Source organism: Amblyraja radiata, chromosome 37 (genome assembly GCF_010909765.2).
Source record: "Amblyraja radiata isolate CabotCenter1 chromosome 37, sAmbRad1.1.pri, whole genome shotgun sequence".
Taxonomy (NCBI): domain Eukaryota; kingdom Metazoa; phylum Chordata; class Chondrichthyes; order Rajiformes; family Rajidae; genus Amblyraja; species Amblyraja radiata.
Genome location: NC_045992.1, coordinates 14,667,127 through 14,690,479, shown reverse-complemented (window position 1 = coordinate 14,690,479; position 23,353 = coordinate 14,667,127). Strand labels below are relative to the sequence as shown.

Here is a 23,353-nt window from a genome sequence, read left to right as displayed (position 1 = left end):
AGTCGGGCTATTTCAGATATCATCTCTATTAAATCCCTTATGAAAATAAAACACCCAAGTGTGCAGGCAGTAAGACCTAGACATTGTTCAAGGCATGAGATGATAGGTGGCAAATGTCCACAGCCATCAAAGAATCAAACCATCTATCCTGGGTCAACGTTATCAACAAAACCCAAGTCACGTCGATCAGAAATTTATGGATCAGATAAGGCTAAGAAAGTGGGTCAGAACTTCCTAAAGTAACTCACCTGAATCCACAGATTCTTTCCACCATCCACAAGGCATATAAGGAGTGTGGTGAAATATTTTCCATTTGCTTGGATGAGAGTTACTCCAGAAATCCTCGATGTACTGTGCCATCCTGCACAAAGCCAATACATTACTTGGCACCGTATTTACGAATCTAATGCTTTATTCTTGTATAGTTTTATGAATATCGTCACACTTGGGATCAATTGCTGCCACACACAAAATGCCAAATTTAACCTAACGTGCAAATAGTTTTATAAAGTTCATTACATAAAACCAGTGGCGCAATTTTCCCACCCACAGAAAGGTAGGAAGTCATCTTTTTCAATTTCTGTCTTGTTCCCCTTCACCTTAAAGAAATTGAAATCCTATTCTTTAAAAATGACTTGATTCATGGCGTAAAAAAGCACAATATTAAAAAAAAACACGATCTAAGTTAATACATTACAGGGTATTAACTTTTTATGAGAATGGTAGTGGGACAACATGAAGCTTGATCATGAGAGAGGTGTGGCTTCCAATTGAAAGTGCAGAGCAGTAGTCTCAAATTGCTTGTTCTCATTAATTGTAGGACTTGTAATTCTCCAGAGATGCTGCCTGACTCGCCGAGTTACACCAGCATTTTGTGTCTTTCTAACATTAAGTTAGATGTATTCAAGGGAGAGTTAGATATAGCTCTTAGGGCTAACGGAATCAAAGGGTATGGGGAGAAAACAGGAACGGTGTACTGATTTGGAAGATCAGCCATGATCATATTGAATGGTGGTGCTGGTTCGAAGGTCCGAATGGCCTACTCCTGCACCTATTTTATATGTTTCTCAGTTATAGTTCATTTTTGCATTTTGTAGGGTGTGTAATGTTGATGGTACAGCAGTAAAATTAGCAACATTTATTTGCCAGTGCTTCAGGAAAATAAGCAGATAAATAACTAATAAATTATGTTGGAAATCTGATGGTTGCGGTTAATTCGCAGTGAAATGGTTCTTTATAAATTTATCATTTGCTTTGAATTGAATCCTTCTGGAAATTAAAACCCAATACATTTTCTGAGCATGTAATTGAAAGTGTCAATTCATTTTTAATGAAAATTCATCTAATTTTTATTATCGGCCTGCTTTCTTTCAGAATAGTTAACAACCAAACGAAGTATACTTTGTGTTGTCGACCGTTCCTCCTGATCTGATTCCCAAGAACATATACACTTGCAACTCGAGAGCTGAGGAGGTTGTAACAACTGCAGGAATGACTGTCCACAGAGTTGCGGTTCCTGTTTTTGGAACATACATACTACTGATTCTACAGATTCAAGGTAAATCCTGTACTTTCAGATTTCTTTCATATTTTCAGTGAACATCCACTTGCAGTTACTAATTCAGCTTCTCGCTCAAAATCTAGAATTCGATTTCTAAACCGTTCTGTCCATTGCCTCTCTACCATTCTCCTTTAAGGTTCTTTAACCAAGCTTTTAATCATCTAACATCCTTATTTGACGTTTCATATTTTGAAACTGTTTTATTTATTTATTTCAAACTGTTTTGAAATGTTCCTGAGAAACAATATCACAAAAGCTGTGTAAGTCTAGATTGTTGTTTTTAAATGTTTCGATTTTGAAATTGCACCTTAATGCTAAAGGAAAAGCAGGGAATTTAATTTTCTGTCTTTATATTTTGAGAGAAGTAAATGTGTTTTGGTGATTTAATTTAAACCCATTTTCACCCTGCCTCCATCATATTTAAGGAGGTAGGGGTATCGTGTTGAGGAAAGTTGTGAAATATACAGTGCCCTCCACAATGTTTGGGATAAAGACCCATCATTTATATATTTGCCTCTGTACTCCACAATTTGAGATTTGTAATAGAAAAAAATTACATGTGGTTAAAGTGCACATTGTCAGATTTTAATAAAGGGTATTTTTATACATTTTGGTTTCACCATGTAGAAATTACAGCAGTGTTTAAACATAGTCCCAAATGATGAGTCTTTGTCCCAAACATTATGGAGGGCATTGTAAGCAGTGTGTATCATGTTACTTTTGATGTGTGTCGTTATCACTTTATTTGTCTGGAGTGTAAGAGCATTGTCTGGAGTGTAAGCATTTGAGGTCCATCTTAAAATGTAAAATGCTGTAATATTGATCTTCAGCATCTGACTCCAATAATCTTGAATCTGATGTAAAATGGAAGAAAATTAACTAACTTGCTCCTTCAGGAAATTTGCTTTGTTTGGAAGCTACACTGATTGTATCTTTTTTATTAGCATGCATAGATGTAACGGATCAAATGGATTCATTCGATCATGTAACTTCTTTTGAAGATAGACGCAAAAACCTGGAGTAATTTCTTTGGGTTATAATGGATGATAGAATCAGCTGGAAATCACACATTAAACATGTACAATCCAAACTGTCAAAAAGCATTTCTGTATTACACAAAGTTAAGCAGGTTCTGGATCATAAATCACTCCGCATTCTCTACTGTTCACTAATCTTACCCTATTTAAATTACTGTGCAGAAGTCTGGGGCAATAACTATAAAAGTTCGCTACATTCATTAACTATTCTTCAAAAAAGAGCAATACGTATTATTCACAATGTCAGGTATCTGGGTCACACTAATCCATTATTCTTACAGTCAAAATTATTAAAATTAGAAGATTTGGTTGCATTTAAAACAGCACAGATAATGTTTAGGGCCAAAAATAAAAACTTACCTGGAAATATACAAAAATTATTCAATGAGCGAGTGGGGGGTTATAATTTAAGAAGAATATTTAATTTTAAGGTACAAAGAGTCCGCACGACCAGAATTTTTTTTTTGTATTTCGGTCTGTGGAGTAGGATTGTGGAACAGTTTGAATGTGGAGTTAAAGCAATGTCCAAACATGAACCAGTTCAAAATGACATACAAAAAACTTTTTTTCATAAGGTACAGGGATGAAGGGGATGGTTGACAAACAGGGGTTAATGTTTATTTATTATTTTATTTATTATTAATTTATGTTTTTTGGTTACTTCATACATATTACTTGTATGTGTATATCAGTTGTATGTATATATATGTCTGTATGCATCTCTAAAAATTGTCTGGGGTATTATTATTATCAATTAATTAATTATTAAATATGGAAGAAGGGTTTAGAGAGAAGGGGTGAGATTAAATAAGTTATTCTTCTCACTCCTTTTTGAGCTTGTAAAGAAAAAGTGTTGGACATTTAAATTTTGCTTTATGCTTTTCATTGCTTTGCAAATATTGCCTGGAATGTCCAATTGTTTGACTATTTCGATTTTGTTGTTGTTATTTATTCCTATTTATGTCTTTACTTGTTCGGAACAAATAAACAAATAAAATAAAATAAAATAATTCAGTGGGACAGTCTGAAGAAAGGTCCCGACCCGAAATGTCACCCATTCCTTCTCTCCAGAGATGCTGCCTGTCCCGCTGAGTTACTCCAGCTTTTTGTGTCTATCTTCGGTTTAAACCAGCATCTGCAGTTCCTTCCTACACATGTAATTTATTTTGATCACTTTGCTTGGCATCTCAGTAGCTGTTAAATAAATGCATGCAGTTGCTCTAAATCTTGCACATCGACTTATGGGCTAATTCTTCTCCTATTACTGTGCATTGTGCATCATTTGTTTTATGTACCAGAACTAAGCATTACACCTTTTTTTGGGGGGGTTGCAAGGAATTTTCAGTGCCCAGAACAATTACAACAGACTGTATTTTTGAAGTGAAGAGCTGCTCCAGGTCTGATACCAAACAAAGTTGATGGTTGCTAATGTTTGGGAATCATCTCTGCATTGACTTTGAGAACTGAGAGAGTGTTGTTTTCCACTTGGATACAAATCATTCCCGTTTAAATTAAATACATAGTTTGCATCAAGAATGTTAAAGTGTGAAAACTGGTGTAACCTTCTCTCAGAAGTATTTCTAAAAGGGCTGTAAACAATTGTGTAATCATCATAATTGTCTTGTAATATTGGCATCAGGTGCTTTATAGATTTAGTTTAGAGATACAGCACAGAAACAGGCCCTTCACCCCACTGAGTCTGCTCCGACCAGCGATCCCCGTTAGACTATCACACACTACACACGAGGGAGAATGTACAATTTTTACCAAAGCCACATACCTACGCCTTTGGAGTGTGGGAGGAAACTGGTGCACCTGGGGAAAACACACAGGGAGAACGTACAACCTCGATACAGACAGCACCCATAGTCAGGATCGAACCCAGGACTCTGGCGCGGCAAGGCAGCAATTCTACCGTGCCGCCCCATCGTTCCTGTTCAGATCTCCATTTTGTGAAGGTATTTGTTTTGTTCTAAATTGTCTGTGAGAATTTGGCTTTCAAACTATCGCAGCACTAAATTGTCAAATCAGCCTTCATGGTAAATGAGAGAACTCAAAACACTATTGGCATACACCTTTTTCCTCTGCAGATGCTGCCTAATGCCCCTGTCCCACTTAGGAAACCTGAAAGGAAACCTCTGGAGACTTTGCGCACCACCTAAGGTTTCCGTGCGGTTCCCGGAGGTTTTTGTCAGTCTCCCTACCCGCTTTCACTACTTGCAACCTCCGGCAACCACCTGCAACCTTCGGGAACCGCACGGAAACCTTGGGTGGGCGCAAAGTCTCCAGAGGTTTCCGTTCAGGTTTCCTAAGTGGGACAGGGGCTTAACGTACCAGGTTCTCTCAGTGTTTGTCTTTTAGTTCTAAATTCCAGCATCTGCCTTATCTTTTGTCCTAATAATTATAAAATCCACATGTGCTGTAAATCGTAAATAGTGCAATTACTGATGTAGTTGAAGCAAAGTATTGAGCTAAGTGCATATTTCAGCACAGCTTGTACAATTCATGAATTTCAGCCGGCAGACCTTGCATGGCAGAGATCCAAGAGACTTTGTTTCTACAGTAGCAACATTGAAAGTATTTCCTGTCAGCGGGAAATATTTTTGTATTTGATACTTAAAGAATAGAAAATATTTTCTGACTCAAGGTTTTTCATTTTGGGAAAAAAATATGAATACTCATAATTTGTATTGGGGCAAATATGATTCTGTGCCATCGGTAACTTGCAACTTTCAATTCGCATTAACTTCTCTTTCAGCATTTGGTGAAGGTGAGCCGAATAATTGCTTGGTTTAAGTGTTTGTCATGTGAGAAAGGTCTTTTTTTTAAATTATCATTAAAATGTGATGGATGTTCTGCCCAAATAAAACAGTGTCTTTCTATTCAGCACTTGAAAGGATTTTGGTGTTTCAGTGAGTCTTATAATGGGTTAATCTGAAACTTAGTCATTAGCTATTCAAACAGGTATGTTACACTCAAAATTATTTTTGTTTTGATTGTTTGAATCCTTAAATGTGCTGGTTTAGATTTGAGTATCCAGAGGATGAAATTATCCAGACATTCAGTGGCACATAGCTGGACAAATAATATTTATATTGCTGTTAAAGTAACATACAGTAAAACTTTGTTAATGAGTTTACACAGGACTATGATGCTGGACTGAGATTATTCCAATTAATGCTCCAACTTAATTTAATTCACTTTTCCATGTTACACAGTGGTGTAAAAAAATGTCCATGCAAGTTAATAGGAGTGGGAGAAGCTGAGCCCTAATCAATTTAAAGTAAGCATGGGAATTGGGAGCTGCTAATAGTCAAACAAACACGGGATCCATAGCCCCTTTAAGTGTGACGGAAGTATAGATATTAGAATCCCAGTGAGTTTGAAGACAGTGGGAACCAGGGTCCCTATAAATTTGAATAAAGAATGGGAACTGGAGAGTTTGAAAAGATTATGGAACTGGGGTCTCAGTGAGTTTGAAGAGGGTAGAGGAACTGGGGTCCCAGTAACTTGGAAGGGAACACGGGAACCACGGTGCTGTACATTAAAGAGACTGCAAGTCAACACCTGTTGAGTCAAATGCTGAACCATCCAGATTTCCTACCAGTTGGCTAACAGATCAACTATACCGGTGAGAATAGAAATCTTAATATAACATTTAAAAATATCTGTAATAATCAGCAGGTGGGGTAACATCAGAAGAGAATTTCTGCAGTTGCATTAAAAAGTCGCCACCATGAATCAACTGTGTGATCCCAACATTTTCTGTTCTTTTGATTATATTGCTGGTTCTTCACTTTTGATGAATCTGTAGGTTTCTAATGTTTCATGTTTTCATGTTGAAAGGTTGAGAAAAAGGAATTGTGTGGTCATCAATGGTTTTGACTGTTTTCGGTTGCCAACAGCAAATGCCCTATGCTTTTATTTTCAGCTTACTCCTAGAGTGTAGAAGTTATTGGGTTAGTGATATGGCCCAAATGAGGGAGTTAAGAGGTAGTGCAAAACACAAAGTTCTGGAGTAACTCAGTGGGTCAGGCAGTATCTCTGAAGGACATGAACAGGCAACATTTGGGTCAGAGCCCTTCTTCAGACTGGAGCATAAGGGTCCCAAAATGCATTGTTTTGGGTCGGGGGTAGGAATTGGGAGGAATTGGGTAGGATTGTGATGGTATCTTAAGGAAATGGCAAAACTAGGAGATGGGAGCTAGGAGACACCGATGTGAAGGTTAGGGAGAGGGAAGCTAAAGATGAAGAACAGGGAAGGAGGGAAGAAATTAAATATAAAGTTTGACTATGCCATATGCTCTACATATTTTACGTTTCATGTTGAAGAAGGATGCCAAGCCTAGTTTCAATGTAAGTGATCCATGCTAAGCTCAGAAGTAAAGTACATGAATGTATTTAGGTTTCAATTTTAATTTGTGGTATTTTCTCCTCTCCATCTGATCACAGCACTGTCAGAGGGAGTTTGTGATTTTCAAAGCTCTGCCACTGTGCCACTAGGCATGTTCCAAATATTTAACACAGGTGATGTTTCCCCTACACATCTGTGAAGCTTACCAGGGCCCTGGGTCTAAGACTTACCTGGAGCTCAGCAGGGCCCTGGGTCTCACAGTGCCCTGAACTAGGGCCTTTGGTCACATAATACCCAGAAACTCACGAGGGCCCTGGGTCTAAGTCTTCCCTGAAGCTCACCAGGGCCTTGGGTCTAAGTCTTCCCTGAAGTTTACCTGGGCCTGGGGTCACACACTACCAGAAGCTCATCAGACCCCTTGGTCCCTCCCTTCTTTGAAGCTCACCAGGTTCTGTGAAGCTCTCTGGGGCACTTGAATCCTACACACTGTTTTGACTTACAGGGTTCACTAGGGCATTTGTTATAATATACTGTAACATTTGCAAATAGTGAATTTGAAGAAAGTTGGGTTATTAATGGGGAAAACATCCAGTAGTCCAGAAAATCTGCCCATCCCAAGCATGCTGGATTATTGGAGTTGCACTGTATTTTTTTTTAAATGCCTTACAGACGGAGCACATCAAATACTTTCCCAGCAAGATTGTGCTGATGCAAAGAAGATTCACTTGAAAGGGAAATAAATGATAATTTAAAAAAAAAGTTTTTAGTTGCATAAAATTAGCATCTGAAAACCCAACTATATAATCAAAGTTTAATTCCTGGCCAGTATAGAAACCAGTTGAGACAGGTGGAAGAATATGGTAATCTCCTTGATAGAGGAATTCCTGCTTCGATCATTGATGAGTAACCACCGTGGCCTTTATGCAGATCATGAAAGGACAGGTTGCTGCTTGATTTTGTTATTTTATAGTAAAATGTCAGCATAAAGACGGCAATCTTTCCTTCACGTCATAGATACTCAGGTAAGATGTCTGACAGTCAGCACCAAGGCGGTGAGACAATTAGAAGGTACTAAATAATTAAATTAAGATGAAATGCTATGTTACAAACCAAAGGCAACCTAATTTGTATCTAGATTAATTTTAAAGCTGAATCAGGGTGGCAAAGAGACAGAACCTTAAAATGACAACTGGGTGATCAGAGACTGCCTTGGGAAGCACAACTTCACATGAAGAGGAATGGAAATTTGGTCCCTATCCCACCTAATCACATATCCCATGATTTTTTTGAGTAGGGGTAATAAAGACTGGAACCAAACCAGGTAATGGAGTTACTATACAGATTGATCCTGATCAGCTTGAATAACAAAATAACATTGTACCTCTGAATGACCTGAAAGAGTCAGAGTTGCAGAATGCGATAAAGAACGCTTTGGCCCACCAAATACATGCTGACTTTTTTTGTATCTAATTCCTTTTACCTAGCCTGCTTAAGAGCCTGTCTGATGATTGTATCTGACTCCATAACCTTCTCTGGCATTGCATTCCAGATATCGGCTACTCTCTGTGCAGAGAAAACCTTCTCCTCAAATCCCCTTTAAAACGTCTTTCATCATTCCTTAACCTATGCTACCTTGTGTTTGATACTGTGCCCTGTCTATGCATCATATATTGTTATGATCCTCTATCAGGTCACCCAATAGCCTCCTTAGCTCTGGGCAAACCCAGTCTATCCAATCTCCCCCTGTGACTGAAGTCCTTCAATTCACCATCCGATCTACCTGTGCTGCTGCTTTCAAGGAATTATGGATGATCTCCAAGGTCCTTCTATTCATCCAGATTTCTTTATGCCCTACCATTGACTATATATATCTTAACCCTATTTGACTTCAAAAAGCATCATCTCACAGTTATCAGGATTAAATTCTACCTACCAATAATCCACCCAGCATTTCCTCCGCTCTGTATCCATCTGCAGTCTTAGACAACCTGCCTCACTATCCAGAACACCACCAACCTTTCTGTCATTGGTAAACTTCTAATCATTTCTCATACATTCACTTCCAAATCATTAGTATATTTCACAAACAAGTCTCAGCTCAACTCTGCGGTACACCCGTGGTCACAGACTTCCAATCAGAACAGGATCCTTCCACCGCTACTCTCTGCCTCCTGTCAACAAGCCTATTTTCATTCCAATTATCCAGTTCACCCTGGATCCCAGGTGCTTTAATCTTCAGGGCAAGCCTACTTTGTGGGACTTGACCAATATTGCCATGTTATTAATGTCGTCCATGTAGACAATGCTTCATTAATCTTCTTTGTTAACTCCTTAAAAACACATAATAATATTAGCGAGGCAGGATTTCCCCTGCCCTGAGGCATTCTCACTGTCACTGATCAGCCCACACTTTTCCAGACCTGCATAGATCCAATCCCTTAAGATTTTCTCCAATAATTTGGAGTAGCACAGTTGGTAGAGCTGCCGCTACACAGCTCCAGAGACCCAGGACCCAGGTTCATTTCTGACCTCTGGTGCTGTCTATGTGCACATTCTTCCTGTGACTGCGTGGCTCTCTTTTGGGTGCTCCGGTTTCCTCTCACATCCCAAAGATGTGCAAGTTTGTAGGTTAATTGGCCTCTGTAACATTGCCCCTTGTGTGTAGGGAGTCTTTGCAAAAGTGGGATAACATGTAACTAGTGTGAACAGGTGATCGATCGACAGGCAGCATGGACTTGGTGGGCCGAAGGACCTATTCCCGTGCTGTATCTTTAGACTAAACTAAATTTCCATGTAATGTAAGGCTTACAGGCCAGTAATTACCTGACATTATCTCTTTTTCTTAAATAAAGGAACAACGTTTGCTATCCTTCAGTCATTTGGCATCTTACCTTTGACAAACAAAGGTGCTGAATTCTCCGTCAGGGCCACAACTATTCCTTTCCTCGCTTCCCGTTGATCCCATCCAGCCCTCGGGATTTACCAAGCCTTATGTGTCCCATGACATCTAACACAATCTCCTTCTTAGTACTGACCTACAGATCATGTACTCCTTCTGGAATACAATGTCTTCCATATCCTTCTCCTTGGTGAATACAGATGCAGTAATCATTTAGAATCTTATCCTGATACTTTGCAAAACTATCAATAAAAGCAGTTTTTCTTTCTTAAAAATGATAAAATATATGGTTAGTTTACATCAAAAGGTAACCTAGAAATCTGATCAATTAGCACCCTACATTTTAGGGGCAAGTTGCAAAAAAAAAAACAAAAAAAAACACAGTTTGGCCCAGAGTAGATCATGCTACCAGTAAAATTGTAATTTTGGACCTGGCACCTCTGTATTTTTGATTTTCCAGCTGTCGGGCGCTTAAGTTTCAATGTCACCATTCATGCAATGCATATTTCTAGTCTTTCTCACATAGACTGTTGCTTTGAGTACCAATTTTAGACTGCTGAAATTCAGTCCCATCACAATGGCTGAGTATATATTTTGTTACTCTCCTCGATATTTAAAGGGAAATTCTGAAAACACTGAGGGATCACAATGGTCAGTTTCACAAATTCACATTGGTCAAAAATCTCCCAAAGTACATAGGTTATCCTAACACTACCAGGCATTGCTTTCCATTTGTAATGGGCACCTCAGTAATGACATTGCTGGGCGGCACAGTGGCACAACGGTAGAGTTGCTGCCTTACAACGCTAGAGATCCGGGTTTGATCCTGACTGTACAGAGCTTGTACGTTCTCCCTGTGACTGCGTGGGGTTTCTCCAAGTGCTCCAATTTCCTCCCACATTGCAAAGACGTACAGGTTTGTAAAATTATTCCTACTGTGTAGAATTGTGTTAGTGTATGGGGTGATCGCTTGTTGGTGTGGACTCGGGCCGAAGAGCCTGTTTCCTCGCTGCATCTCTAAAGTCTTAAAGCCCTGCCATTTTACACCAATTTTCATTCCAACCAAAGCATTTCGCTGTACCGTTGACCCTGAGTTAACCTATATATGACAAATAAAACTGAACTGAACTGAACATTTGAGTGGCAGTACTAGAATACAAAATTACATGTACAAAATAATTGGAAAATGACATTGGTATTTCAAAATTGAGTCTCTTGCCTGTGTCAGTTCAAGGGTGCCCTCTCCCTTTATGTCCATCAAGTGCAGAGAGTTCATCATGGATAATGTTTTGCTGCATGCTGCACAGCTCAGGAAGTCTAGAGGAAGAACAGCATGGAGGCCCAAAGCCTAATGGCCATGAGGCAGACTCTGAGCTGCAGGAAGCAGTGCTGTCCCTGCCAAATACTGGCAGCCTCACCTCCTGGTGAGTGGACAAGCCACTCGTTGTCTAATAATAATAATAATACATTTTATTTATGGGCGCCTTTCAAGTCTCAAGGACACCTTACAAAAATTTAGCAGGTAGAGGAAAAACATGTAAGGGGAATGAAATAAATAGTAGAGACATGACTAGTACACAAATTAAAGACAGAATTCAATTCAAAACACAATATGAGGCAATTCATGCACAGATGAAAAGGGAGGGGGACGTGGGGCTAAGGATAGGCAGAGGTGAAGAGATGGGTCTTGAGGCGGGACTGGAAGATGGTGAAGGACACGGAATTACGGATCAGTTGGGGGAGGGAGTTTCAGAGCCTGGGAGCTGCCCTGGAGAAGGCTCTGTCCCCAAAACTGCGGAGGTTGGACTTGTGGATGGAGAGGAGACCGGCTGATGTGGATCTGAGGGACCGTGAGGGTTGGTAGGGGGAGAGGAGGTCAGTGAGATATGGGGGGGGGGCAGATGGTGGAGGGCTTTGTAGGTGAGGACCAGGATTTTGTAGGTGATCCGGTGGGAGATGGGAAGCCAGTGAAGTTGTTTGAGGTCTGGAGTGATGTGATGCCAGGATTTGGTGTGGGTGATGAGTCGGGCGGCTGCGTTCTGGACCAGTTGGAGTCGGTTGATGTAGGTGGAGCTGATGCCAAGGAGAAGTGAGTTGCAATAGTCCAGTCGGGAGGAGATGAAGGCATGGATGAGTCTTTCAGCAGCGGGAGGTGTGAGAGAGGGTCTGACTTTGGCGATGTTGCGGAGATGAAAGAAGGAGGTTTTTTTTATTTATTTTTTTTTTTTTTTATTTATTATTTTTATTAGAAGTACGGTAAATTACAATAACACACAACACATATATGAAGGAGGTTTTAATGACATGGCGGATGTGAGATGAGGACCGAGAGGAAAACTTTTTTCACACAGAGAGTGGTGAATCTGTGGAATTCTCTCCCGCAGAAGGTAGTTGAGGCCAGTTCATTGGCTATATTTAAGAGGGAGTTAGATGTGGCCATTGTGGCTAAAGGGATCAGGGGGTAAGGAGAGAAGGCAGGTACAGGATACTGAGTTGGATGATCAGCCATGATCATATTGAATGGCGGTGCAGGCTCGAAGGGCCGAATGGCCTACTCCTGCACCTATTTTCTATGTTTCTATGTGAGGCTCAAGGGGGAGGGTGGAATCAAAGATCACGCCAAGGTTGCGGGCCTGGGGAGATGCGGAGACAGTGGTGCCATCGATGGTGAGAGTGGGGTTATTGATTTTGCTGAGTGTGGATTTGGAGCCTATGAGGAGAAATTCTATCTTATCGCTGTTGAGTTTGAGGAAGTTATGTTGCATCCAGGTTTTTATAGTTTTTATAGCTGACAAACAGGAGTTGATATGGGAGAGGGGGGGGGGGGGGGTGTGGGGGGATTTGGTGCCGAGGTAGATCTGGGTGTCATCGGCGTAACAGTGGAAGTCCAGGTTGAAGTGGCAGAGTATCTGACCAAGGGGGAGGATGTAGATGATGAAGAGGAGGGGGCCAAGTTGTCTGCTTCTTCATTGATGACTTCTTGTTACTGGTAAACTTACAGTGGAGAACCTTCAAGGGCTAGGCTGGCACTGGTCAAAATATGGGACCAAAAGCAAACCATATCACACTCTTCATACTCAAACGGTTTAAATGTAACTGGAGGAATATGCGGAGAAATTCTTCATGGTGTTTTGCAGTATCAATAAATGTATCACTGATCCCAATGGAGAAAAAAAACTTGCTGGAACGTCTTCCTTGACTCTCGGGTCTCAACCCGAAATGTCACCCATTCCTTCTCACCAAAGATGCTGCCTGCCGTGCTGAGTTATTCCAGCACTTAGTGCCTAGCTTGTTGAATGGTTTATTAGGCTGCAGATTATCATGACATTTAAAAAGGAACACAAATCGGGAGAAAAAAACTGGTGTGAAGTAAACCTGCTCAATTGTAACAGTTTAATGAGGGCGAAAAACTAGGAATTCTGTTTTTCACTTATGCAAGTGTGTGGCAGAAAATCACTGAATCCCATTGACTGACATTCACTAAGTGAGAAATATCCTGACATCAGTGGACATGTACCTTCAATTTCTTTTGAAAATAAAACAAGCAGCGGAAACAGTGGATGACCTAAGGATTTGTGCTGTGATGAACTATGCTGTTGGGTTTTTAACAGCAGGAAGCTCATACAGGAAGTCATCGTCTAATTGCTGGTAAATTTATTTCTCTCCACACACTGCCACTTCCTGAGTGCGGCATAACCAATAGCTCTTGGAGCCAATACAAGATGTTTTATTGCATCAATTTCGAAAACTTGAATGAAACATTAATCACTCGGAGGAAGCCAACATTTTAGCATAACAACGTTAATTAAGCTCAATGAAAAATTGTACAGTGTAGCGCCCCATAGTGGATTCGCATGAAACAGTTTGCAAATATTTACACCAACAGACTATAAAGGTTGTCCACCTGATTACTGCTTTTGTAAGTGTGTCACTTTTACGGATTTCTTTTTTGTTTTCGCCATAATCAGTGAAAACCACTCTCGCAATATTTTGTTTGCACATTGTGAAATCTGCCAATGCCAGATGCATTAAATACTAAAGACTGAACCAGCCTTCAATCCAGCAGGACACAAGATCTGTAGACGTGGCCCAATGATTTAAAATGTAATGTTAAACACTTTGAACTGGTGCTGGTATCAACTTATTTGGGATAATTTGGAATATTTCAGTGGTCTTTCTGTGAGAACTTTATATAGACTCCTTTCGAAGGACTAGGGCTGTCACCAAATTTGTCTTTGTCCTTTTGGGCTGCTGACAATGCTGGCAGGCATCCAAGCAGATAAGATAATTCCCTGATCAGGTCTGTAATAGTGTGCTTGATTGATCATGTGTGAACTGGGTTGACAGACTCAGATAGTTATAAAGGACCACTTGTACATGGTAGTTGTGTGCCTCTGCATGTTGAACAGAAAATGCCTGCGTAGTTGATGTTTGCCAGATGATTGGGTTCAATGGCTTTGCTGAGGTAGTATCATTAGTAGGGTCAGATCTGCTTGCCAGGAGTTTAATTAAAACTGAAATGCCAGTGGTTCAGCCAAGTTACTCTTGAGGGAAGTACAATCTATTATTATGTATGCCATGCAAAGATTTAATAGCGTTTATAGCTTCTGACAGGGTAGGGTTCAGGATTTAATTTTGTGTGCTAATTTATTCCACTCTTAAATTGGTTCAGTTAATTTATTGCTAAATCACCATAATTCCCCAAACTCTCTCTACCATTCATACTTGTCTAAAATAATGCAGCCTCTCTCTATTTCACATCAATTTATATTTTTTGTGTGTTTTGATTACTAAGAAAGTTATCTGATACTTGATGTGACTAATAAAAATATACGAGATATTGTGAATGTTGTCCGGAATAGGTGGCTGTGGAGTTGAGTCCAAAGACCTCATGTCAAGAGCAGAGTTGTATTTGAGGAGGTCTTTAAAGTAGATAGACACAAAAAGCTGGAGTAACTCAGCGGGACAGACAGCATCTCTGGATAAAAGGAATGGGTGACGTTTCGTGCCGAGACCCTTCTTCAGTCTTTAAAGTATTCCTTCCACTGGGCAGTGTGCCTCTCTCGCCCTGTTGTTAGCTCTCACTGCCTGGGGCCAGGGTGGTTGGACTATAGATGGCTTCTAGTCAAGTCAAGTCAAGTCACATTTATTTATATAGCACATTTAAAAAACAACTCTCGTTGGCCAAAGTGCTTTACATTTGTTATAAGAATAGCACAACAAAACAGACTACATACATATATTCATGTAGCCCTCACTCAGAGGACGTCAATAAAGGCTTGGGAGTATAGATAGGTCTTTAGTCTTGACTTAAAAGAGTCGATGGAGGGGGCAGTTCTGATGGGAAAGGGGATGCTGTTCCACAGTCTAGGGCCTGCAACCACAAAGGCGCAGTCGCCCCTGAGCTTATGCCTAGACCGTGGGATATTCAGCAACCCCAAGTCGGCCGATCTGAGGGGCCTGGAGGTGGAGTGGTGGGTGAGAAGACTTTTTATGTAGGTGGGGGCAAGCCCATTGAGGGCTTTGTAGACATGGAGGAGTATTTTGAAGTTTATACGGAACCGCACAAGGAGCCAGTGGAGAGAGGCCAGGATCGGGGTGATGTGGTCCCTTTTTCGGGTGCCTGTCAGGAGTCTCGCTGCGGCGTTTTGGACCAGTTGCAGGCGGGACAGGGAAGATTGGCTGATGCCAGTGTAAAGGGAGTTGCAGTAATCTAGGCGGGAGGAGATGAATGTGTGGATGATCTTTACCAGGTCATCAAACTGGAGGAATTGTTTTATTTTAGCTATCATCCAAAGCTGAAAGAAGCTAGCTTTTACCACGGCATTGATTTGTTTGTCAAATTTCAGTGCTGAGTCAAATATCATGCCAAGGTTTTTGACGTGCGGTTTGAGTAGTGGGGTAAGGCTTCCAAGGCTGCCTGCTATCATTTTGATTGAGTCCGAGGGGCCGAGAAGGATGACCTCAGACTTACTCTCGTTTAGTTGGAGGATGTTCTGGGCCATCCAACACTTTATATTCTACACTGGTGAAGAGTCCACCCATCATGGCTGTTGGTGTTTGCTGAACCTCCTGCATCCACCATCTTTTCTTTAGATCACGTATTTACTCTTGAGATTTCTGTGCCCTTCAAACTGTTTCTTTTCCCTCTGCAACATTAGATGCTGAGAGGCGACCTGATAGAAGCGTATAAAATTACGAGAGCCATGGACAGGAACAGGGTGGAAATGTCAAATTCCAGAGGGCATAGCATAGTGAGAGGGGGGGGAAAGTTTAAAGGAGATTTACAAAGCAAGAGTAGGAGATGCCTGGTATCCTGCAGGGGATGTGGTGGAAGCAGATGTGAGCAGCATTTAAGAAATATTTAGAAAGTCACAAAAACCGTAGGGAAATGAGAGATCTAGCCAAGTGAGATGAGCACTAAAAAGCACTTCACAAATTATAAAATGTTTGTGTACCCTAAGGACTTGAAACCAATGTATTAGTTCAATTCTTCCATGCTTTCTAACCTGCCAAATGCATCTCGCTAATACAATTTGGAGTATCCACAAAAAGGGTTGTGGCATTTCATCGTCTTTTTTGTAGTTTTTCTCATCCATTTTGTATTGGGTTTACAGCAGAACTCTGATAATCCACTATACAACTGATTGGAAATCCCAATGATTTGGCTACTGTCTACATTTCGGTGTCATCTGCAAACTTACTAACCATCTGATCTAATTTCATGACAAACAACAATGGGCCCAACACTGACCCCCTGCGGCACACCACTGGTCACAAACTCTTGGTACCCTGGGTGAAAAGAAATGTTGAGACATGGTCAATAAAAGGAAGCATGGTTTCAGTAAAGACACGTGGGATCAAATGAATCTCTGATGCGTAGAGCAAATGTTGGAGTATATTTATGACGGAAATCAGGATTGCAAAACGGGGGCACGAGATAGCTTTGGTAAGTAAGATTGCAGAAAACCTAGAGAGATTTTATAAGTATGTAAAGGAAAATCATGTCTCACGGATTTGATTTGAATCTTTTGAAGAAGTAACCAAGAAGGTTGAATAGAGCAGGGCGGTAAACTATGGATGTAGTCTATAAACGTAGGCCTTTGATAAGGTTCTGCATGTTAGGTTGCTCTGGAAGGTTAGATCGCATAAAATACAGGGAGAGCTAACTAACTGGATACATAATTGGCTAGATTTGGTAGAAAGCAGAGGGTGATGGAGGAAGGATATGTTACAGTTTTGCCATCCGGATTCCCGTCTTAAATATACTCCAACATCTCCTCTACGCATCAGAGATTCATTTGATCCCAGGTGAGTGTACCTAAACCATCCCTCCATTTATTGACAGTGTCTCAACATTTCTTGTCACTCAGGGTTCCTTACTCCTGACACCCCTGCCCTTCACTCTACCAGGAACATGCAGGCCTTGAACACTTGCTATCTCACTTTTAAAAGCCTCCCAACTACTGGATGCCTCTTTGCTTGCAAAATATCTACTCTTTTAAATATCAACTTTTGCAACCACAAATCTAATGCTGTCAAAATTTGCCTTTGCACCAATTTAGAATATGAAGTTGTCCAGTTTTGTCCATCCCATAACTATTTTAAAACTAATAGTACTATGGTCGCTCACCCCAAAATGCTCCCCACTGTCAGTCACTTGCCTTGCCCTATTTCTCAAGAGTAGACAAACTGCACCCTGAAGAAACTTTTCTGAAAACACTTAACAAATTCTGCCCCATCTAAGCCCTTAGAACTATGACTATGTTAGGAGTGTTAAAATCCCCTACTGTGACGGACTGACTATTGTTCTTGCAACTCTGCATTATACCTGCATATTTGCTCCTCTAATTCCCATTTGACTATTTGGTGACCGTCAGCAAAATCCCAACATGTTGATCATCCTCTTAGTTCTCAGCTCCAAAAATAAGGTTTCACTGGATGATCCCTCAATAATTGTACCCCTGGCTACTGTTTTGATATTCACTTTAATCAAAAATCCTACCCCCTCATTTTCCTCCACCACAATCGCACCTGTACCCTGGAGCATTATACTGCTAGTTAGTCATAGAGTGATACAGTGTTGAAACGGGCCCTTCGGCCCAACTTGCCCTCACCAGCCAATATGTCCCAGCTACACTCGTCCCGCCTGCCCATATCCCTGCAAACCTGTCCTATCCATGTACCTGTCCAACTGTTTCTTAAACGTTGGGATAGTCCCAGCCTCAACTACCTTCTCTGGCCATACACTCACCACCCTCTGTGTGAAAAAGATACCCCCCAGATTCCTATTAAATCTTTTCCCCTTCACCCTATGGGAAGTTCTGCCCTCCCTTAGCCACGTTTCTGGAACGGCGATAATATCCCACTCTCATGTACCTATCCATGCCTTGAGTTCAACTGTCTTCCCTGTCATACCTCTGGGGTTGAAATAAATGTAATTTAATCCAACCTCATTCCATGCCATGGTGCTGTCTGTCTTGTCAACTGAACTTGCTGGAGTTGACTTCTGCATCAACATCCAGTCTCTTATCTGCCTCGCTGTTGCTTTGAATCCCACTCAATAGACAATAGGTGCAGGAGTAGGCCATTCGGCCCTTTGAGCCAGCACCGCCATTCAATGTGATCATGGCTGATCATCCCCAATCAGTACCCCGTTCCTGCCTTCTCCCCATATCCCCTGACTCCGCTATTTTCAAGAGTCCTATCATGCTCTCTCTTGAAAGCATCCAGAGAACCGACGTGGACCGCCCTCTGAGGCAGATCCTCTGCCAATCGAGTTCACATCTTCCCTCGTAGCACTTGCAAACCTGCTCATCAGCATGTGTTCCCCTCCAACCCGTGTGTGACCTGTCATAGAGTACTACATATGCAGTTTATAAATATAAAAACAAATGTCTGCTTGTGAATTAAAGGGAAGCAGTGGTTTATAAAAGTAAGTTAAAGCTAAAGATGTTTACACTTTGGGCTACAGAACCATACAAGGAATTCTACATTACAATTTTGCAAATACGTTGGAACTGTTTACTTGAAATTTTTGGGCTTTTTACACCCAATGGGAAATTCACCCCCTGGCTTTCTAGCATGAAATATGTTAGCACTAAAGTTTTGTTCTAGTCATAAACCCACTTAAATTAAATAACAGAAGTGTAACTCTTCAGCATGTTTCACAAGTTTGCTAATCCCAAAAGAAAAAAGTGCTCAATTGATCTCCGAACATCTGGCTTTTGCTAACCCTGTTTCTCATGACCCCCTGTTGATTAAAGGACTGACTGGAACTGCATTCTTTGTCAGCCTGCTTTCACGGCACTGTGATCTGTGCCCACATGTACCCCGAAGCACACACATAATAGTTCAATTCCGGCTGTTTTGCATTTGGAAGTCAAGGTCACGGCCACTCTCAACTCCTACAGCGGCATAATTCCACACTATTGTTGGTCATTACTGTGTCATCTCACAGTTTACTAGCAGGCTGCTGCTTTTGGTAGCTAACACAGACTGAAAGAGAACTTGAAGAAGAGTACCAACCCGAAACTTCACCTATCCATGTTATCCAGAGATGCTGCCTGACCAATAGACAATAGGTGCAGCAGTAGGCCATTCGGCCCTTCAAGCCAGCACCGCCATTCAATGTGATCATGGCTGATCATCCCCATGATCCGCTATCTTTAAGAGCCCTATCTAGCTCTCTCTTGAAAGTATCCAGAGAACCGGCCTCCACTGAGGCAGAGAATTCCACAGACTCGCAACTCTCTGTGTGGAAAAACTCTCTGTGTGACCCATTGAGTTACTCCATCACCTTGTGTCTTTTATTTGTAAACCATAAGGTGGCGCAGCTGGTAGAGCTGCTGCCTCATCGCGCCAGAGACCCGGGTTCAATCCTGACCTCAGGCTCTGTCTGTGTTGAGTTTGCACGTTCTCCCTGTGACTGAGTGTGGGTTTCCTCCGGATTCTCCAGTTTCCTCCCACTTTCCAAAGGTGTGGGAGTTTATAGGTTATTTGGCCTCTGTGAATTGCCCCTAGTATGTTAGAGTCATAGAGTGATACAGTGTGGAAACAGGCCCATCTGCCCAACTCGCCCACACCGGCCAACAATGTCCCAGCTACATTAGTCCCACTTGCCTGCGCTTAGTCCATATCCCTCCAAACCTATCATATCCATGTACCTGTCTAACTGTTTCTTAAACGATGGGATAGTTCCAGCCTCAACTACCTCCCCTGGCAGCTTGTTCCATACCCATACACCCACACACCCACCACCCTTTGTGTGGAAAAAGTTACCTCTCGGATTCCTATTAAATCTTTTCCCCTTCACCTTGAACCTATGTCCTTGATTCCCTGCGCCTTGAATCTGGTCCTTGATTCCCCTACTCTGGGCATCTACCCAATCTATTCCTCTCATGATTTTGTACACCTCTGTAAGATCTTCTCTCATCCTCCTGCGCTCCATGGAATAGAAATCCAGCCTACTCAACCTCTCCCGATAGCTCACACCCTCTAGTCCTGGCAACATTCTCGTAAATCTTTTCTGAACCGTTTCAAGCTTGACAATATCTTTCCTATAACATGGTGCCCAAAACTGAACACAATATTGTAAATGCAGTCTCACCAACGTCTTATACAACTGCAACATGACCTCCCAATTTCTATACTCAATACTCTGATTGATGAAGGCCAAAGTGCCAAAAGCCTTTTTGACCACCTTGTCTACCTGTGACTCAACCTTCAAGGAACCATGCACCTGTACTCCTAGATGGGAGTAGATGTAAAAGTGGGATAACATTAGAACTAGTGTGAACGGGTGATTGATGGCCGAGGGCCTATTTCCATGATGTATCTATCAACATAAACTAAACATGTGTGGCTCTCTTAAAGGGATAATTCTTCACTTATCCTTCATCAGGAGCAGGTATGGGGATTTACTGACATTGCAAGCCTCCCCATATTACTGGGATTCAAACACTACACTTGCGCAGTATTATTCTTTGATCGTCCTCCATTGTGTCACCTGCTGGCAATAGTGGTTGAAAGTGCTATAGTGGTCTCTGTGGCTCCATTGCATAAAGAGCAAGGCTCCTGTGTGTAATGTTCTCCACCAGCCTATTTATCTCGTATTGAGCATACAGCATTCGTCTTTGACACAACAGCACTCTACAGGAGCTGGAAGTGTGCTGCTAGGATTGCACATACGTTCCTTTTTCACTTGCATCTACGGTTGCAGCTCAAGGCTGAGTGCCTTCTTGCAAGTGTGAGATCTTGCAGTAGGTCCGTACAATAACATGCTCTGAAACAAACAAGAGTTTGTGAAATACAGCAATGTTGTTCCGCAACATTGTGGTTGATGGTCACGATCATCGCGGGGTTAATATGAAAATAATTAGATTGATACACTGCCTGTTTTAATAAGATTAAGAAGTAGGCAAGGGATTGCTCTTGACTAGTCCTGCTGGTTTCAATCATTTTTGATGCCTTTTTAATCTTTTCAAGTTAATTGATCTATTTTCTATCTGTCCCCTGTTGATCGAGACCTTTACCAGACTTGAACTATGTGGATAATGAAATCTTTCTTTGAACTTCTGGGCAATATCTTTGATTAATTATATGCCTAACCAATTTGATCTAAGCGACCAGCAACAAATGACTAAAGATTTCAAGGTCCACCATAACTTCCCAATGAGAAACCTTAATGGCTCTTTGTTGCACAGACATTAGTAAAAACCAAGGCAATTAATGTACAATTCAAGACACAAGTGCTGGAGTAACTCAATGGGTCAGACAGCATCTCTGGAGAGCATGGATAAGTGACGTTTCAGGTTTGGACCTTTCTTCAGACCATCCTGACCTGAAACATCACCTATTCATGTCGGAAGAAGAGTCTCCGCCCAAAACATCAGCTATTCCTTTACTCCAGAGATGTTGCCTGACCCGCTGAGTTACTCCAGCTTTTTGTGTCCGTCACCTATCCATATTCTCCTGAGATGCTGCCAGACCTGCTGAGTTACTCCAGCACTTTGTGTCTTTTTTTGTAAACCAGCATCCTTGAGTCTAATGTGCAATTGTCCAATCTTCCCATTCCATTATGGGGGGGGGTGATGAATTACCTGAAAAGTACTTCCTATTCATTTGGGTGATTTGCTAGTTGGTGCTGCAAGGCTCATTTCTATTTAAGTGTGTGCCACATCACATTGAATGCTTTTGCCGATCTGGAAAGCTTTGCTTATATTTTTGATAAATAAGATAATAATTCTAACAAAATTCTAATCTTGCATTGGCCAAGGCATTTCAAGCATTTAATTTACAATTAAATAACCCTATAGGAAGTAATTGTACTGGGATAGTTCCGATTTTAACAATGAAAGGAAGCAATTAGTTTGTGAGTTGCTTGTTCCATGTCCTGTGTTTTAATGGTCGCCAAAAATATTCAGACCAATACGTGGAAATTTCAAATTGCTCATAGCAATTTCCAGTTACTATGTTCCATTGAATGTAAATATATTTTGTTATTGTAAATAAACTTACAAATTGGGAGTGAGGTGTGTGTGTGTGTGTGTGTGTGTGTGTTTGTAACATTTTTAAAAACTTGTTTCGAAAATCATTGTTTTGTTGCTTTTGACTACCATAACGTATTTTTGTGTTTGGAACCTAGCTAAATGTTTGATACACTCTTGTCACATGGCCACTCTTGCTATTTTTTTCTCTTCTGGACGATACCAATGTCATTTATGGCATATCCCTAATTATCCCGAGAGAATTAAGAACAGCCACCTAATATGATACTGCATTTAGTTTAGTTTAGAGATAAAGCATGGAAACTGGCCCTTCGGCCCATCGAGTCCGCTCTGACCAGCAATTCTATAGTGTGAAGAACACACTAGAAACAATTTACATTCATACCAAGCCAATTGACCTACAAACCTGTACGTGTTTGGAATGCGGGAGGAAACCGAAGATCTCGGAAAAAACCCAGGCATGTCACAGGGAGAACGTACAAACTCCGTACAATCAAGCTCCCGTAGTCAATATCAAACCTGGGTCTCTAGCGATATAAGGTAGCAAATCTACCGCTGCGCCACCATGTCGCCCTAGAGAGTTAGATAGAACTATGAAAAGAGGAGGCAATTTCCATATTTTTCCAAATTAAGCATCAGACAACTTTTGACTTGATTTTCTGTGGGAGCCTACAAATGAATAAATTCAATTTCCTAATAGATTTGAACTTACGATATCTGGATTGTTGGACTCTTTGCTACCAGAGGTCTGTTCAGCGACTGGCAGTGACAAAGACATCGTCCAGATTTTGCTGACAGCTGCACTGGGACTGTGGAATTCCTAAAGTTACTATCTAAGCTCTTCTGGAAACTTGCACTCTGTTGCTGGAGTCCACATGGAATCCAACAGCTGTGCAGGAACTTGGTGAATGACAAACCTTCATGCAGCCGAATCTGTCCTCTGACCCACGAGCCATGCGGAATATCAAGTTGCATGCAGGAAAGGAAAGAGGA

The 23,353-nt window shown here is 41.2% G+C and overlaps 1 protein-coding gene across 4 annotated transcripts in view; it reads left to right on the top strand.

Annotated features, from left to right (window-relative positions):
* Positions 1-23,353, top strand: part of bmpr1a (bone morphogenetic protein receptor type 1A) — a 169,267-nt gene that overhangs the window by 112,810 nt on the left and 33,104 nt on the right. For 2 of the 4 annotated variants that reach the window (XM_033012670.1, XM_033012669.1), the window contains one exon: positions 1,375-1,558. In XM_033012670.1, the coding sequence (XP_032868561.1) occupies positions 1,492-1,558 (67 nt within the window). In that variant the 5' untranslated portion in view covers positions 1,375-1,491. The remainder of the gene's footprint in view (positions 1-1,374; positions 1,559-23,353) is intronic. The other 2 variants (XM_033012672.1, XM_033012671.1) reach the window with 1 other exon arrangement.